At 42.8% G+C, this 18,414-nt stretch overlaps 1 protein-coding gene across 5 annotated transcripts in view; it reads left to right on the top strand.

Moving 5' to 3' along the window:
• Positions 1 to 18,414, top strand: part of STX8 (syntaxin 8) — a 135,499-nt gene that overhangs the window by 68,635 nt on the left and 48,450 nt on the right. For 4 of the 5 annotated variants that reach the window (XM_075903486.1, XM_075903484.1, XM_075903485.1 and 1 more), the window contains one exon: positions 18,002 to 18,103. In XM_075903486.1, the coding sequence (XP_075759601.1) occupies positions 18,002 to 18,103 (102 nt within the window). Of the gene's footprint in view, positions 1 to 18,001; positions 18,120 to 18,414 lie in introns of all 5 variants that reach the window. The other variant, XM_075903488.1, reaches the window with a different exon arrangement.

The raw sequence follows: 18,414 nt of genomic DNA, 5'->3' as shown, positions 1-18,414 counted from the left end.
TTTGGCTTCTTCTCTGAATACATAAAAGGATTTGCCGTGCACAGAACAAGAATTTACAAGACACTGGGCCAGAGTCTCCTATTGACTTATACCCATGCCACCCTGTTTCAGTCAGTGTTGTTGGGTGGGATTTATGCTATAAAATAGTTCAGTGAGTTTTGTAAATTAGAGTCAGTTTACCATAATTTGTGACAACCTCTCTCATTGCTGGCTCCATGGATTGCAGTTAGTTAACTCTAACTGGAGATCTGGTCTACACACATGTGTCCTTTAACTCAGCAAAAGTAAGGGAAGCAAAACCCTTGCTGGGAGTGAGGGGGAGAAACAAATGACCTGACTTTATATTCAAATGCTTCCAATTATGAGACTGTTATCTCATCCCAGATAGCTGCAGAAGGAAACTCAAACTACTACTCTGTGTAAATATAGTTATTGCCTGCCTTATATCACTGAGAGTTCTCAACACATCTGGATTGAAAGTAGTTCCAGTAACATTAAAGCGTACTATTTTGGTTGGCACGCTGAGATTGTGGTATATGCCAATTAGTAATGGCTCTTGGAAACAGGCTGCTTTAAAACTCTCCCTGAACTATTCCCCTGAGAAATTATTCAATTAAGTACAACTAAAAGTAATGCTCAGGGATTTTGTTCGAATAAAACAAAATAAGCAGCTGGAAGGGGAAATTTTTGGTTTGTGTTCCGAAATAACTAGTTAATAACTGTGTATCCTAGATTCAGTGTTGCTGTTTGTTTTCCTGGTACCATTGTTTAATTCTGAATAATCTGATGAATATTTACAGCTGATGGCCTGGGACAGTTCTTTTCCAGATTTGCAAATGCACTCGTTACCTTCAGACATCGTTTTTGGAGATGATACAAATAAAAGATCCGTTTTGCTTGAATGTTGAGCAAAATTTGACTTGGCTATATATCCATCTCTTGTGAACTATTTGGGTCTAAATGAGTGATCGCTGTATTTGCTTAGTACCACCGTGTGACAGGTGTGCGTGAGATCTCAGGCCTGGAGACATGCCATTTATACACATAGCAGATTAGCAGATGACAAAGTGCTCTATAGTGGAGCAAATGTGTATATGGGGGAGGGGGGGTTAATGGGTTTCCACAAATAGGAAAAATATATATGTTGTCCTGAAGGACACCAAACTTGCATGCGTGGAGTAGGGATGTGACTACTCGACTAATCACGCTTCCCCCCCCCAAGTGGGGTGGAGCAGGAGCTGGTTTAAAAGCCAGTTCTCCAGCACCTTCTCGGTAGGAGACAGGGGAGGCAGAAGTGCCGTGGAGGACTGGGCATGAGCTGGGAATCAGTTGATTTCTGGCTTACACCCAGTCTGATTCTGCACCCCAGCTTTTTAAACATAAAGCAGAGGCGCAGCGGGGGACCAGGTGTGAGCCAGGACAGCTGACTTCTGGCACGTTCCCGGTTCCCCGCTGCAGTTTTTAATGTAGTAAGAGCTGCACACGTTTAAAAGGCAGAGCCGCGGTGGGGATAGTTCCGAAGGTTAGGAATTAACCCTGCTCTGGCTGTGCAGTCCTCCTCCCCCCCCCCCCATAAATTAATTGAGTAGTCAATGGAACATCCATCGACTACTCAATTAGCTGATTAAACAAAGGCAGAGCAGCAGTAACCTCCTTCCCTGCTAGTTCCAAAGCACTGGTCTGAGTACCGTTTGGAAATGCATGGGCCTCGGTTTGAATCCTGGAATTCCTCACTCTGTCTGGGGTTGCCACAGCCACACAGGGAAGTAAGCAATGCAGCAGTCAGAATTCTGTTCTTTTCTTTTCTTTAATGATGGTATGTGGGAGCAGCCTAGTGCTTGTAATGGGAGAGGCGGGGGTTCTCAGAACATACCCTGCTTGTGTCAGAGATGCTGGGGAAGCAGTCGGGGAGGTGGCATGCAGCAGGAAAGCTGATTCCAAAACTTTGGTTCTGAAATCAGTGTCTCATCCCAGGGAGCATCTTCAGTGCATAAACAAATACACATTTGCTTTTAGCACCGTAGTCTAAGGGCCATCAGTTGAACACCCTGTGTTAGGGCAACTCATAGAACCATGAGAAAAACAGGGCGAAATTTCCAAGGGAAGCATTTTAACTGTTTCTTCTGCAAACCTTAGTAAATATTTTCCTTTTAAAAAACCCCACCCATTCAGAATTCATTTCTCCCTGAAGTGTCGCTGTACCAAAGTGTGAAACAGTAATTTAAGTCCTGCTTCCAGTGCAAAAGTGATCAAAGCTGTAATTATGGAGTCCCTGCTGATGCCTCCATAATAGTAATTTTATTGAGCAAGGCAAAGTTGAAATCAATAGAAATGCCAATGTGACTTTGAATGTTAAGGTTTGGGGTTAAATTGCAGAAAAGCACCCGCGTATACCGAGCCCTTGTGCTTGGCTTGTTGCATCCCACACATGGGAGATCCCTGCAAAAACTGCAAAAGCAACAAGGAGTCCTGTGGCACCATATAGACTAACAGATGTATTGGAGCATAAGCTTTCATGGGCAAAGACCCACTTCGTCAGATGCATGGGTCTATAAAGTGCCACAGGAGTCCTTGTCGCTTTTGCAGATCCAGACTAAGAAGGCAACCCCTCTGATACTTGCAAAAACTGGACACTTTAGCTGAGCTGGAGATAGATTGAGAGTCTCGGCTCTGAATTTCCTTCCTCTGTTTTTCACCTTTCACTCAATCTTGATGTTACAGCTGGCATATGGTATTTTAGGTTTCTGATGTACTTACACAGGTTGCAATCTTCATTTCATATCACTGCCACTGAACAATGCTTGCTTTCTTATGAACGTGTAATTGTGAGGTTTGGATGTGTACTGAATGGCATTCAAAGTGTAATTCATTTTCTTGGCATCTTGTTCTTCTCTTGAGGCCCCATGGACCTGGAGAGGGGGAATGTACGGATTGGTTGGCTGCTAACCTAGATTCTTGCCTTATTGTAATTTTTTTTTTTTTTTTTGCATAGCATCAAGTAGTGTGTATTTTAATTGTCAGTATATTTTTCTTGAGGCTAATTCCAATGTCCATATAAAATTGCATATTCTATGACTCACACATTTGGAGATTCTGTAAAGAGACATTAGGCGATGATAAATATTATGAAGTGACCAGTAGATTGTACTTTTGTGAATTCAGTCATGCTGGAAAAAAATTCTTTGAGGAAAAATATTTGATCAACATGCCATGCTTTTAAATTGACGAATAAATCATTTTGTAAAGTGTGTGTGGGGGGGAGGGCAATTTCTTCTTGGCTTTCTTTACTCAAAGGGCAGAGAGAGCAAGATTCAAGACATAGTTGCCAAAACCAAATGGGGCTTTTGTGTGTGTTTTAAATAAATCAGAAATTCGTTTAGTGTAAAGCCGGTTCGCAAGTGGAAACTCGGGCTGCAGAGGGCCTGTTTTCTGTAGAAATTCACCCTTCCCTGGGACTCCATATGTGGCTAAGGCGAACGATAACAAACTCGGAGCCTGTAGGGAAAGGGCACACCTGAATATGACATGGGCAGAAACTCTGAGTCATGTTGGGATGTAAAGAAACCCAAACCAAACAAATTCCTTTCCTGCTTCAGGGAACAGGCTGGGGGGGAGACATTGTTTCCTGTAAAAGAAAAATGCTGTTTTTCTTCAATAGTGCAGTTTTCTCTTCTCCAGCTCACCCACTGTCTGGCTTGCACTTCTGTAATAGAGTTCTTACTGTACCTCTCTCTTGTTCCCGCTCCAAGCCCCTTGCTTTCCTGATGAATTCATGAAAAAAAACCAAGGAGGAAGGGAAATAGCAATAATGATTTTATAGCACCCAGTAGGCTCCTAAGCACCTGAGATGTTTCGTAGGCTGCGTTTATTTGGTGAATGTCGGGCATAGTTGCCCAGACGTAGCCCAACTGAGGGTTGCAGTGGCAGCTTCCCAAGAGCCAGAGAGCGCCACTGAAGTTGCATAAAATAAAGTAGATTGCAGCTGCTTTCGTTAGCAAAATGTAGCTGCTGTCTGCAACGACCTCCCACTTGGGCCAAACTGGAGCGTTGTGTGCTGGGATCTGTAAGCTCCCTGACTCTCGTTTCGTGATTAAAGAGCATGGCACCAGGTTCACGTGCTGCCTTTTGACCACTGGCATAGACTTTTCAGGACACAGCACAGTCTGAATATGGTCATGTCTATAATGAGATTTGCATGGTTTAGAGCCGTGGCTTTCGATCCATGTACTCTGGGAGTCCGTAGGCTGTCCAAAATTTCCAAAGGTGTCCACGGTCCATTTGAAGGTTTTAGGGGTCTGCACTTGATAAAAGATTGAAAACCACTGATCTAAAGTATGTCACGACCCTTTCTCCAGAATTTTTCAGCTCCCCAGAAACTAAATTCAGAGAATGAGTCAGGGTGTGGACTGGAAGGATTGACAGTCTTGTCAGAGACCAAGAATAGGGGCTAAAGGTTCTGGAGAGTGAATTGGAGCTGGCAGAAAAATGGAATTTCTGTCCTGCGGGAAAAGGAGATTCAGAAGTTTTATTCAAAATCAGATGAAAACGTGGCCCTCGAACTTTCAGTGCAATATACCAAGAGATTAGAGTCAATCTCACTGAAACATTTAATTTCAACTTGAATGTTTTGACCAATTATTTATTACATAAAATATTAACAAGTAGAAACAAAATGGTAAATTTGACATGAAATGTTTGGGCCCGTGACGAAGTTCTGGCCCTGCCCCTTGGGTCTCGCGCTACTAGCAGATACTACTAGCCTCAGAGACTCACTGTGGTCCTATACGCAACCCCTTTCTTTTTGCAGGAGACAGGGTCCACAGCTTAGTGGGCTATACTCATCACAAGCTAATCCATGGTTATGGGGTGAAAACCCCTCAATAGTCTTGGTCTGCCGCCTTGGGACAGGCTCTGTGTTGGTGAAGAGGGGAGGTCTGGGAGGAACCTGGGCCCAACCACTATTCCGGGTTCCAGCCCAGGGACTCTAAAGTAGCAGCAGCAGTCAAGGTTGTTCGATCATTTGAAATGTAGATAGCTGGGTTTGCGATGACCGGGAGAACCATATGGCGACTTGCCTGCCTGGTGCAAAGGTTGTGGATCTCTCAAGGCATCTAGATACTTATGTGTAGTGCTGGGGAGGAGCCAGTGGTCGTGGTACATGTAGGTACCAATGACATAGGGAAGGATAGCAGAGACATCCTGGAGGCCAAATTTAGGCTGTTAGGAAAGAGACTGAAATCCAGGACCTCTATGGTGGCATTCTCAAGAATGCTTCCAGTTCCACGCACAGGGTCAGGTAGTTAGGCAGAGCTTCAGAGTCTCAATGTATGGATGAGACGATGGTGTAGGGAGGTGGAGTTTAGCTTTATAAGGAATTGGGGAAACTTTTGGGAAAGGGGGAGCCTATACAGGAAGGATGGGATCCACCTAAACCAAAATGGATCCAGACTGCTGGCACTTAACATTAAAAAAGTCGCAGAGCAGTTTTTAAACTAAGAGATGGGAGAAAGCTGATTGGTTCAGAGGAACACGTGGATTGGACAGAGACGTCTCTTAGAGGAGAGTCTATAGATAGAGATTCTCTAGGTTTTAGTCAGGAGGAGAGGATGAAAGAGAATAAAGTATGGGCCAGATCAGACAAAAAACATTCACATAAAAAAGAATCTGACACATCAGAAAAGGGCAGACAAATAAACAGTGACAAGTTTTTAAAGTTCTTTTACACAAATGCTAGATGTCTAAAAAATAAGATGGATGAACTTGTGTTAAAGGAGGATACTGATATAATAGGCATCACAGAAACCTGGTGGAGTGAGGACAATCAATGGGACACAATCATTCTGGGGTACAAAATATATCGGAAGGACAGAACAGGTAGTGCTGGCTCTTTATGTGAAAGAAAATTTAGAATCAAATGAAGTAAAAATCTTAAATGAATCAACATGTTCCATAGAATCGCTGTGGATGGTAATTCCCTGCTGTAATAAGAATATAACAGTAGGGATCTATTATTGACCACCTGACCAGGACAGTAATAGTGACTATGAAATGCTAAGGGAGATTAGAGAGGCTATCAAAATAAAGAACTCAATAATAGTGGGGGATTTCTACTATCCCCATACTAACTGGGTACATGTCACCTCAGGATGAGATGCAGACACAAAATTTCTTGATACATTAAACAACTGCTTTTGGAGCAGCTGGTACAGGTTCCCACAAGGGGAGAGGCAATTCTTGATTTAGTTGTGAATGGCGCGCAGGATCTGGTCCAAGAGGTAACTATAACGGGACCGCTTGGAAATAGTGACCATAATATAACATTTAACATTCCTGTGGTGGGAAGAACACCTCAGCAGCCCAACACTATGGCATTTAATTTCAAAAAGGGGAACTATGCAAAAAGGAGGAGGTTGGTTAAACAGAAATTAAAAGGTAGAGTGACTAAAGTAAAATCCCTGCAAGCTGCATGGACACTTTTCAAAGAAACCATAATAGAGGCCCAACTTAAATGTATACCCCAAATTAAAAAACATAGTAGAAGAACTAAAAAAGAGCCACCGTGGCTTAACAACCATGTAAAAGAAGCAGAGAGAGATAAAAAGGCATCTTTTAAGAAGTGGAAGTCCAATCCTAGTGAGGTAAATAGAAAGGAGCATAAACACTGCCAAATGAAGTGTAAAAATGTAATAAGAAAAGCCAAAAAGGAGTTTGAAGAACAGCTAGCCAAAAACTCCAAAGGTAATAAAATGTTTAAGTACATCAGAAGCAGGAAGCCTGCTAAACAACCAGTGGGGCCCCTGGACGATCGAGATACAAAAGGAGCACTTAAAGATGATAAAGTCATTGCAGAGAAACTAAATGATTTCTTTGCTTCAGTCTTCACGGTTGAGGATGTTAGGGAGATTCCCAAACCTGACCCGTTCTTTGTAGGTGACAAATCTGAGGACTTGTCACAGATTGAAGTGTCATTAGAGGAAGTTTTGGAATTAATTGATAAACTTAACAGTAACAAGTCACCAGGACCGGATGGCATTCACCCAAGAGTTCTGAAAGAACCCAAATGTGAAATTGCGGAACTATTAACTATGGTTTGTAACCTGTCCTTTAAATCGGCTTCTGTACCCAGTGACTGGAAGATAGCTAATGTAATGCCAATATTTAAAAAGGGCTCTAGAGGCAATCCTGGCAATTACAGACCAGTAAGTCTAACATCAGTACCGGGCAAATTAGTTGAAACAATAGTAAAGATTAAAATTGTCAGACACATAGAAGAACATAATTTGTTGGGCAAAAGTCAACATGGTTTGTGTAAAGGGAAATCATGTCTTAGTAATCTATTAGAGTTCTTTGAAGGGGTCAACAAGCATGTGGACAAGGGGGATCCAGTAGATATAGTGTACTTAGATTTCCAGAAAGCCTTTGACAAGGTCCCTCACCAAAGGCTCTTATGTAAATTAAGTTGTCATGGGATAAGAGGGAAGATCCTTTCATGGACTGAGAACTGGTTAAAAGACAGGAAACAAAGGGTAGGAATAAATGGTAAATTTTCAGAATGGAGAGGGGTAACTAGTGGTGTTCCCCAAGGGTCAGTCCTAGGGCCAATCCTGTTCAACTTATTCATAAATGATCTGGAGAAAGGGGTGAACAGTGAGGCGGCAAAGTTTTCAGACGATACTAAACTGCTCAAGGTAGTTAAGACCAAAGCAGACTGTGAAGAACTTCAAAAAGATCTCACCAAACTAAGTGACTGGGCAACAAAATGGCAAATGAAATTTAATGTGGATAAATGTAAAGTAATGTAGATTGGAAAAAATAACCCCTACTATACATATAATATGATGGGGGCTAATTTAGCTACAACTAATCAGGAAAGAGATCTTGGAGTCATCGTGGATAGTTCTCTGAAGATGTCCACGCAGTGTTCAGCGGCAGTCAAAACAGCAAACAGGATGTTAGGAATCATTAAAAAAGGGATAGAGAATAAGACTAAGAATATCCTATTGTCCTTATTTAAATCTGCGTACAGATGTGGTCTCCTCCTCTCAAAAAAGATATACTTGTATTAGAAAAGGTTCAGAGAAAGGCAACTAAAATGATGAGGGGTTTGGAACGGGTCCTATATGAGGAGAGATTAAAGAGACTGGGATTTTTCAGCTTGGAAAAGAGGAGACTAAGGGGGGATGATATGCTAGAGGTCTAAAATCATGAGTGGTTTGGAAAAAGTGAATAAGGAAAAGTTGTTTACTTGTTCCCATAATATAAGAACTAGGGGCCACCAAATGAAACTAATGGGCAGGTTTAAAACAAATAAAAGGAACTTCTTTTTCACACAGCGCATAGTCAATCTGTGGAACTCCTTGCCTGAGGAGGTTGTGAAGGCTAGGACTATAACAGGATTTAAAAGAGAACTAGATAAATTCATGGACGTTAAGTCCATTAATGGCTATTAGCCAGGGAATAAGGTAAGGAATGGTGTCCCCGGCCTCTGTTTGTCAGAGGGTGGAGATGGCAGGAGAGAAATCGCTTGATCATTCCCTGTTCGATTCACTCCCTCTGTGACTCCTGTCACTGGCCACTGTTGGCAGTCAGGGTACTGGGCTGGATGGACCGTTGGTCTGACCCAGTCTGGCCGTTCTTATGATCTCACTGTGTTTTTCTACAAAAGTAAATTCTTTAAGCAGAAGGGAGACAGTATTTAATATTTTCTCTGAAAAGAATCATAGAATAATAGAATCTGGAGAGGTCAGAGGAATCATTTAAACTTTTAAAAATACTTTATCTCTGCACCATTTTATTCCCTGTCTTCTGCAGCTGTCTTTAACTTCTATAGATTTCTAGCTGTTGACAAATCTGATCTGGATTTCATTTGTATTCATTTTAAATTGTATAAATAATCCCTTCTTCTAACCTCTTTCTGCTTTCAGGCTGTTCTTTTACTGTACTAATTTCAGGAGGGATTTTTTCCATCCTGGGTGGCCAGTTTCACCTTAATTTTAACCTTAAGTGCACATGCTTGGTTGGAAACCAAAATTCAGAGTGTGGCTAGGCTGTGATACCCCTGTTAGGTACGCTGCAAATACTTAATTCAAGGACAGAGTGAATTTGAAGCCATGATCATTTTAAAGACCTTTTTCCCCACCATTAATTTGAAGTTTCAGGATTCTGAAGCCTGGTGATAGAACCTTGGTAAAAGTGAGTAGGCCATCACTGAGGAGGAGGAGGATGTCGCAATTCTCGTGTGTAGCTATGCATACGACTCAGTAGTTCAAACCCTGATGCATGGAGTCAGCCGCACTGAGGGCATGGGTAGTCCATATCCGGGATGTTAGATGATGCGGGTCTGTGGCACCTTTCACGTGCAGCCTGGAAACTATTTCGTTGATCCCTTTCAAACCTGTTGCTTGCGAATGTGTCAGAGACTGCCAGTGAGTCCTGTTCTGAGCTGCTTGCTGTAGTTCTTTGACTCTGGCCCACTAAAGACTATTCTTGATGCTCTTCTTCCATTTGCCCTGCCCCAGTTCTCCAGACAGGGTCTCCTTTGGGTTGTGGTGGTTTTCCATTCCAATCAGCTGTCCGGCAGGCGAAAGTTGTGCTCTCAGTAATGCTAGTTGTGTTTGCTATGTCGAGGACCTTGCTACTGGTTGCGTTGCGCTGTCTTGCCAGCAGATGCTCATTGAGTGGAGGGAGCAGGTGGGAAATTGTTCAAGCTCTTTAACATGCCGTCTGTAAAGAGTCCGTTTTTCAGAAACATCCTGGAGAGATGTTAGGTGGTCTGCACTATGGCTCTTCAGTTTGGTGGAAAGAGAAATGTTGTGTTGGTTAAAGATTTTTGTTTGAAGTCAGTTAAGAGCCTGTCTGATTTAATTGATTCTGGGGGCAATTTCCTTATCAAGGGACCAGTCACCAGCAGCGGTACTGCCCAACCATTGAACTAGTCCATGTTTCTCAGCTGTGTGCCCTTAATATATAAATGGAGATGCCTATCTCCTAGAACTAGAAGGGACCTTGAAAAATCATTGAGTCTAGTTCCCTGCCTTCACAGCAGGACCAAGTACCATCCCTGACAGATTTTGCCCCAGATCTGTAAATGGCCTCCTCAAGGATTGAACTCCCAACCCTGGGTTTAGCAGGCCAATGCTCAAACCACTGAGCTATCTCCCCTTGATGGAGACGTCTTGCACCAGGGCACTGGGATGAGGTGCTGATTGGAACAAGACTGGTGGTAAGGACAAAGAGCTGGGATGCTTCTAAAAATTGATCAGCAGTGACCTGAACGTTGTCATGTCTGTGAGCAAGCAGGGTGCAGTCGTCTGCAAAAAGTACTTCAACAAGAAATCTCACCAGTGTCTTGGTCTTAATGTTAAGTCTTCAGCAAACAGAGTGCCATCAAGTCAGTGATGGATGTCTCTCTCTGATCCAGTTCTGTTGTGGTGTGGCTGACGACACAGGCAAAAAGTGAGTCGAACAGTTCTGGAGCTAGAATTAATGTCTGTAGTATTGCAACCTGCTCTAAAACCACATTGCTCTCAGATATATCCCCAATGAGCTGGTCCTGTAATTTCTTCTTCTTCTGCTGGTTCAGGAACGAGTGACCAATAGCAGAGCCTGGCTCTCTTGTAGGGACACCAGATGCACAATACCTAGGAATGGAACAGAGGGGTAGCCATGTCAGCCGGTTTCTGCAACAACGACGAGTCAGGTGGCGCTTTAAAGACTAACACATGTATTGTTGGAGTATAAGAGCATATGCTTTCGTGAGGTACAACTCACTTCCTCAGATGCTGAAGAGAAAAAGAAAGACAGAAGGAGGGGGAAAGGATACAGAGATGGGAATGTAACAATAGTGCTAATTAATGGCTGTTTCCAGTGCTTTCTTTTGTTTAAAAAAAAAAGTGCCCGTATTCCAAGGGAAAAGTTGTTGAGCTCTGTCTGGAGGTGCCAGTACTGCATCTGGAGGTGCTGGTACTGCACACTGGGCAGTACCATCACGAGAAAAGCACTGGATGTGGCTAATCTCCAACACTGGTGGGAAGGTGAGAGGAATGAATCATTGATCTTGTTTTAAAACATAGGCAATTCAGAGCACAGGAATCCCCTTACTTCTCCACACTGACCACTAAGACCTCATCTTCTCCCTGCCCTTCTCTACTCCTCTTTTGGTAGTAAGTGTTGTTCAGGGGCTTGGACTTGTCCCTTACTCTACAGACACCTACATTGGATTAATCCAGGTTACCCCCAGCTAAGCTGTTGCTGTTTTCATAATCGTGAGCTCCCGTGACTGCTGGAGCAGGAACCTGTCAACCTGAAGAGCAGAAGTCATGCACAGAGAAGGAACTTTCTTGGCAGTTGCCTCAGACAGAGACCATCTTGTGCTCACCTTGGGAAATGCTCAAAGAATCGTGAGACTGTGATATAAGAGTTTAGATCTGAGTGAAACCTGCCACTGCAATTTGCAGCCCAGTTTGGTAGTTGGTCTTTAGCAGCGTCTTCAAAATTGCCGGAAATCCGAGTCTTTAGGAGTCCTTGTTTCTTCGATGCTGCAGTCTAAAAAAGGGAACTCAGAGGCTGTTTCTAGCTAACTGTGAAATCTCAGCGCATACAAAGACCAGTCTGCACTCTTCTTCCTTCAGAAACCTAGCAACTGTGCAGGTAGGTGGGACACCTATCTCATCATCTGGGGATTAAAAAAGGCTGCCGTTCTTGATTTGGTAGTTGATCATTTTGAATATATCAAAGGAAGGATGGATCACATAATCAATGTTAAGCAGAAGTTCCCATTGATATAAATAGTACAATGTGGCCTCGTTTCTAACTGATTTAATACATATGTTGTGTTTTAATAAGCCCCCAAATCTCTCCCACTGTGTCTGTGCCTGGATTTTTGAAATAGTTCACATTTCACCTTCTGTTCTGTCTTCCTGCTTTCCTGAAAGACAAATCTCAGCTACGTGAGGTGCGCTTGCACTAGCAGGGCGTTGTTAAGTGTGCGTTGCAGCGCAGTGTTACGGAAACGCCTTTCGTGAGGTCACATGGCAACCTTCATTCTGCTCCATAGGAAACTAGGAAGCTTTCATTCCTTTGGCTGCCTGTTGATCTCTGGCTTTGTTCATGCATTGTAAAAGGTGGGGGTGGTGGGTAGAGACTTTCATTTAAAAGATACCACCTATGATGGGCAGAAAGGTCCAATGGAGTCTTCTCCCTCAAATCAAATGATATGTTATTCTGTTGAGCATCGCATTTATCCTTGCTATCTGTGATGGTGAAGCATGCTTAGGAGCCTGCACTGGGACTGGGAGGGGCAGGGGGAGGAGATGCATTTTCCAAGCAGTGGTGCTTACAGGTTTTGTTCCTTTAAGGCTACTACACCTGCTTTGAGGTGTAACCTGCACTCTCCAAGCACAGTAATCAGAGTCTTTCCTGTTTCCAGAAGTGCCCGAGGTCCAGTTCTGCCAAGTGTGTTTTCCTCTGCTGTCTTTAGCATCATACTCTGGGGCCAGATTATTCTTGGGAGGGGGCTTTTTGTTTTGGCCCTTTCCTCCTTCCCCCCTTGTGTCACAGCACCCCTGTACAAGGGGAGAGCCTCCTTTAGTTTTTAGCCTTTATGGTTAAGTCCTGCCAGGAATTCTGTGGAGTTAATTATCTTTGTTTTAAATGTATATTGTACTAGAAGACTAGGATACTGCGTGGTATTGTATTGGAATTTTAATTAAATGGGCTCAGCTGATTCCATTTATAATTAAAGCAAATGGTGACAGAAAATCTTTGGGAGTTCAAAACCGAACTAGATGCAGGGCAGCTCTTTGGAACAAAAAAGATACACACTCTCACTTGTTCTCTCTTAAATTTATTTTTATGGGGACATGAGTCATTGCTAATATCCTGATTCAGGTGGCGTGGGATGAGAAGGATTTAAAAAGGATCCAAGTATAATACCTTGAACTTTCAGACAAAAAACACTCCTGGTTGCGTTTGTTTCTTCTCAGTTAGCTGCAGCCTGTTCACCAGGATGTTTTTCAAGATGATCTGCTCAGTGTTGGCAAAGGAAAGTATCTTATTTCCCAAGCGTGCTTATCATTTTGTCCTTGACAACGATGGGAAACTGAATTGTGAAGAGAACTTCCAACACACTTTTTTTTTTTAATTTAGAGGCAAACATGAGAGACCTCTCCTCTGCAATGCATGCAACACTGGGCTTGTTTTCAGTGTGCCCAATCATACAAAACAGATAAAGCTTTCACAAAACACTCTCATTGAAGCCTTTAGGTTTCAGGAGGAGGAAGTCAGAAAGGAAATTAACATCCTAAGCTAAACCTGTGATTCAAACCGTGTGTCTGAATAAGTGGTGGTTGGGAAAACAGTTTAAGATGAACAGTTTAAGATCTTCACTGGTGTAAAAATCACTCGCAGCACATGTGAATACAGTAGAACCTCCTTGTTACAAACTGACCAGCCAACCACGCTACTCATTTCGAACTGGAAATAAGCAATCAGGCAGCAGCAGAGAGAGACAACAATAGCAACTACAATTCTGTAAAAATGACAAGTGGTCGTGTGACATCTTAGAGACTAACCAAAATATAGAGAATCATTAGCTTTTGTGGGCAAAACCCACTTCATCAGATGAATTGGAGTGGAAATAACAGAAACCAAGATGTATATAAAAACAGCAGAAGTCCCACTCAATTGTAGGGCCTGTGTTAATGAGGCTAATTAAGTGAGTCGGATGTGACCCATATATAGCTTTTGATGAGGAAATGCAGATGTTAATGGCAGGAGAATTTGGCTTTGTAATGAGACAACCTGTTAATGTTTTTGTTTAGGCCCCTGGTAATGGTGTCAAATCTAGATAAATTCCAGTTCTGCAAACTTTTTCTGTAACTGGTTAGTGAAATTCCTTTCTAGAAAAGTGGCTACTTTTAAATCAGTGATTGAGTGACCAGGTAGGTTACAATGTTCCCCTACTGGTTTGTGTGTTTTGCCATTTCTGATGTCTGATTTGTGTCCATTTATCCTTTGGCGTAGAAACTGTCCAGTTTCACCAATATCCACGGCTGAGGGGCACTGCTGGCACTTGATGGCCTAAAGCACATGAGAGGATGTGCAGCTGTATGATCCCCTGATGATGTGGCTTATGAGGTTAGGTCCAGTGATGGTGTGAGTTGTATAGGTATGTGAACAGAGTTGGCAATGGGGTTTGTTGCAGGGGTAGATTCCTGGGTGAATGTATATGAGGTGTGATGTGTGGCTGGTTCCCCGTTCCCCCCAGCACCATCTCCGCAGGAGGCAGGGGAGGCAAAGGGTAGCAGGGAAATGGTGTAAGCTGAGGTTGAAACAGTCCTGCTCACACCGAGCAGACTGCTGCTCCTCTCCTGAAATGTACAAGAGCTACCTGCGGCTCTTGTACGTTTCAAAGGGAGAGGCGCAGCGGGATAGTGAGCACCCCTTTTATCAACTAATCGAGTAGTCGATGGAGATTCCATCGACTACTCGATTAGCTGATTAATCAAAATGTAACATTCCTAGTTTTAAGTCAATGTTCAGTTGTCCACTTTTGGAAGAATAATGTTTTGTTCAGAGTTACATACAGCCTCTGTTCCTGACTTGTTCATAACTCTGAAGTTTTTCTGTAGTTCTGTTCTGTCCAAGGTAAGTATACAATATTACTTCTGCTTAGTATAAGAATGCTACTTTGACATTGGAGCAATGGGCAGTCTAGATTAGGAAAACAAAACAGAGAATGTGGGGAAATGTGAAGAATGGAAGAATTAGCTAATGCTTGGCCTTAGTGCTCTGTCAATATAAACATTAACTAGTTTAACAGAGGAAAAGGAATAAGAATGTAATAGTAACACAGGAGCCTTTCCCATTCCAATTCCTCGTCACTCACAGATGGCTTGTACCTCACGCCATGCATTTTCCCCTTAATTACTACGGGGAAGCTTTCAAAGCACAAATGACGGTAAGATCCTCACCTCCTACTGTTCACACTTACGGACATTTGCACCTTGATCCCATAGCTACTCAGTTCAACTACATATGAAATAAAAAAATCATGGGAACAAAATACTTGATTTTTTTCCCCCATATAATCTGCTGGTCAGGCAGATTTAATCTGTGTTTCCATCAACAATTGCTACAAGAGGGAAATGGGGAAGAACAGATCTGGTGGAAAGGTGCATAAAGTAAGTTCATTTTCTTGTAGCAGAAGCTGGAGAAGAAGGTGTTGCCCAAGTTTTATTTTTTCCTGCATCAGTGGAAAGTTACTGTCCAGTCTCAATGTATAAAATAGTGTGTTCTAGAAGTCACGAGTACACATATTGCCATAAACCATGTCATCTGCGCCTAATGCTTCGTTCTTTACGCACAGTCTCCTCAAGTTCATTAGAAATCTTGGGAGTGTAACCCCTTGTGTGTGGAGCACAGAGGAACTTGGGCAATCCCTGGTTTAAAATAGCTCGCCATGATACAGTCCATGAAATAAAGGTCTCCTGCTGCATTTTGTAATTGTAATAACTGTCAGTCAAGATGTACAAATAGGTATTGAAAGATTAGCAGGACATTAACATTTCACAAGTATCACAAATGTAACATCATTCAATTATGTGCTCTTCGGACTTTTGTCTCCCTTTCTCCCCCCCAATTAAGTCGTGAAGTTTCATTAGCTCTGTAACTGAGAAATACAATACTAGGGTCCTTTTGGGCACAAATGACTTCATATGTCACTTCCTGCCAGTTGGCACTCCAGTGAGCCCAGAACTTATCTGAAAGATACTGAATTGAATTTATTAAAGCCTTGATCAATAGCAGGGAAAATGCCAGAAGTGTAACCAGAGAAAGATGTGCTGAAACCTTATGCAATTTCTGGCTGCTGTCCCTCTGCTAATTCATTTCATTCATTTGTCACATGAAACTCGTTGCTCACTTCATGGTGGAAATCAGCTGAAATGTGCCATCCAGAAATGAGTAATGTGTATCCATTTCTAAACACAATCTCTAGGTGCCGACCATTCAGAAAGTGATCTGAATTCGATTTCTCCTGTCAAGATGAACTCAGGAGTTTTGAAATGGCGACATGCTCCTCTTTAAGGTCAGCGAGAGTAGCTTTGTCCTGGATGCCTAGATCTTCAGAACTGAGTGTGTGTACGTTTAGGCACCTGCTTTTGAAAATCTCAACCCGGGCTTTTTACTTAGTTTAGTTTTTAGGGCAAGGATACATCAATGTGACTGGGCAAATCTTGGCCGGGAATTCCCTTGTCCCTCTGTTAAAAAGTATGTTCACGAGAATCCTATTCCGGTTAATCAGTGTGTCATGTTTGGGTTTTTGTCCATTTGTTTTGTTTATTTCCCCACAGAACATCTTGGCTCTAAGTAGAAGTTGTACTTTGCAGTGTAATGAAACTCTGTGAAACTTTCATTTTGTCCTGCCGCAGTGGGACCAGTGCTTGCAGAAACACTTACAAAAACTGCACTTGTCAGCCTCTTGCATAAGAACCAATAGGAACAGCCGTGCTTGGTCAGCTGAGTGGTCCAGGTAGCCCAATATCCTGTCTTCTGAGAGTGACCAGAACCCAGATGCTTCCGAGGAAATTAAATGAACCGGTCAATTATTGAGTGATCCATCCCCTGTTGTCCAGTCCCAGCTTTTGCCAGTCAGAGGTTTAGCTACATCCAGAGCATGAAGTTGTATCCCTGGTAGTCTTGGCTAGTAGCCATTGATGAACCTATCCTGCATTAATTTATCTTGTTCTTTTTTGAACCACTTATTCTACTGGCCTTCACGTTGTCCCTTGGTAATGAGTTCCACAGGTTGGTTGTGTGTTGTGTGAAGAAAGACTTACTTATGTTTGTTTTAAACCTGCTGCTCATTTAATTTCATTGGGTGATCCCAGAGTCTTTTGTTACGTGAAGGGATAAATAATGCTTTCTTATTCACTTTCTCCACACCATTTGTGATTTTAGTGGGTGGGCTCTTTTCTAAACTGCACATGACCAGTCTTTTTAATCTTTCTTTATATGGAAGTTGTTCCAAATGCCCAGTCATTTTTTGTTGCCTTTTTCTGTACCTTTTCTATTTCTACTGTATCTTTTTAGAGATGGGTTAACCCGAATGCCAGGCAATATTCAAGGTGAGGGCCTACTTTAGATTGATATAGTAGCATTAGGATATTTCCTGTCTGCTCATCTGGCCTTTTCCTATTGGCTCCTAACATTCTCTTTGCATTTTGACTGCTGTTGTAATTGAGCAGGTATGGCCAGAGAATTCTCCACAATGACACCAAGAACTCATTGAGTGGTAACAGCTAATTCAGACCTCATTGTTCGAGTATGTACAGTTGAACATCTGTAGCCCTGCAGCCTCTGGTCCAGAAATATCTGTGGTCTGACAGAATCATGGGTGATGTTGGACCAGAGAGCACTGGTGGCTGGGAGTCCAGCCGCAAGGGGGCCTGTGAACGGGAGCCTGGCTGGGGCCGGTATAGGTGGCTGGGAAGGGAGCTTGGGATCGGGGCCAGTAGCCGGGAGGGGAGCCTGGAAGCTGTTGGCCCTCTGGGATAACCCAGAGGCCAACAGCACAAGGGCAGGGACCTGCCGCTTGGAATTGGTCCAGGCTGAGGTTGGTGGTGGGGTGGAAATTGTTGACATCCCAGTGGAGCCATTCTTCAGGGGCCTCCTTCCTGTGGGTCCAGATGATGATGCCATCAGTATCGCTCAAGCAGAGAAGGGTCACCTGGGGATGAGAGCTGGGGAAGTGTTAAATCAGCTGTTAAAACGTTTGGCATATTGTGGGGCTATGCGGACACTCATTGCTGTCTTGCCGGAATTTGTTCCTTTCTCCTTTCCTCTGTGGGATTTGATTTTAAACATCCAAATGGTGCCTGTTTGCCCAACCATCTCTCTTAATCTGCTGGTTAACAGCGGGACCATGTGTTTGGTAAGAGGGGGGTGTACATTTAATTTGACACACAGACATTAATTGTGTTTTGCTGCTCCCTTTCCCCAGAGATCATCGACGACCTCACCAATTTGGTAGCAAATACTGATGACAAACTGCGCAGTCAAACCCGGCGTGTGAAGATGGTGGACAAAAAGTCAACTTCCTGTGGTAGGAAAGTACTTGTGTTCCTTCTATACTCATATTGAATGCACATGAACAATTTGATCACTAGTGCCTAGAGAGTTGTATGTGCTATGCTTCCCCTGTCGAGAAAATTTCCTTACAACATTTATAAAAAGTTGTGACTGTTAGTTAATGAGACTTCAAAGTTGGCTAACAAAGGTGTTGAAAAAGTATAATTTGAGTAATTATCACCTAATTTTGTAATTACAAAGCACCACTACATGAAATCAATGCAGCACTCCTTAAATACATTAAAAATTGGGTAACTGGTTTCAAAAAGTAAAGAAGTGGCAAAT

This window comes from Pelodiscus sinensis, chromosome 20, assembly GCF_049634645.1.
Source record: "Pelodiscus sinensis isolate JC-2024 chromosome 20, ASM4963464v1, whole genome shotgun sequence".
NCBI lineage: Eukaryota > Metazoa > Chordata > Testudines > Trionychidae > Pelodiscus > Pelodiscus sinensis.
This window is presented reverse-complemented; position numbering and strand designations above follow the sequence as displayed.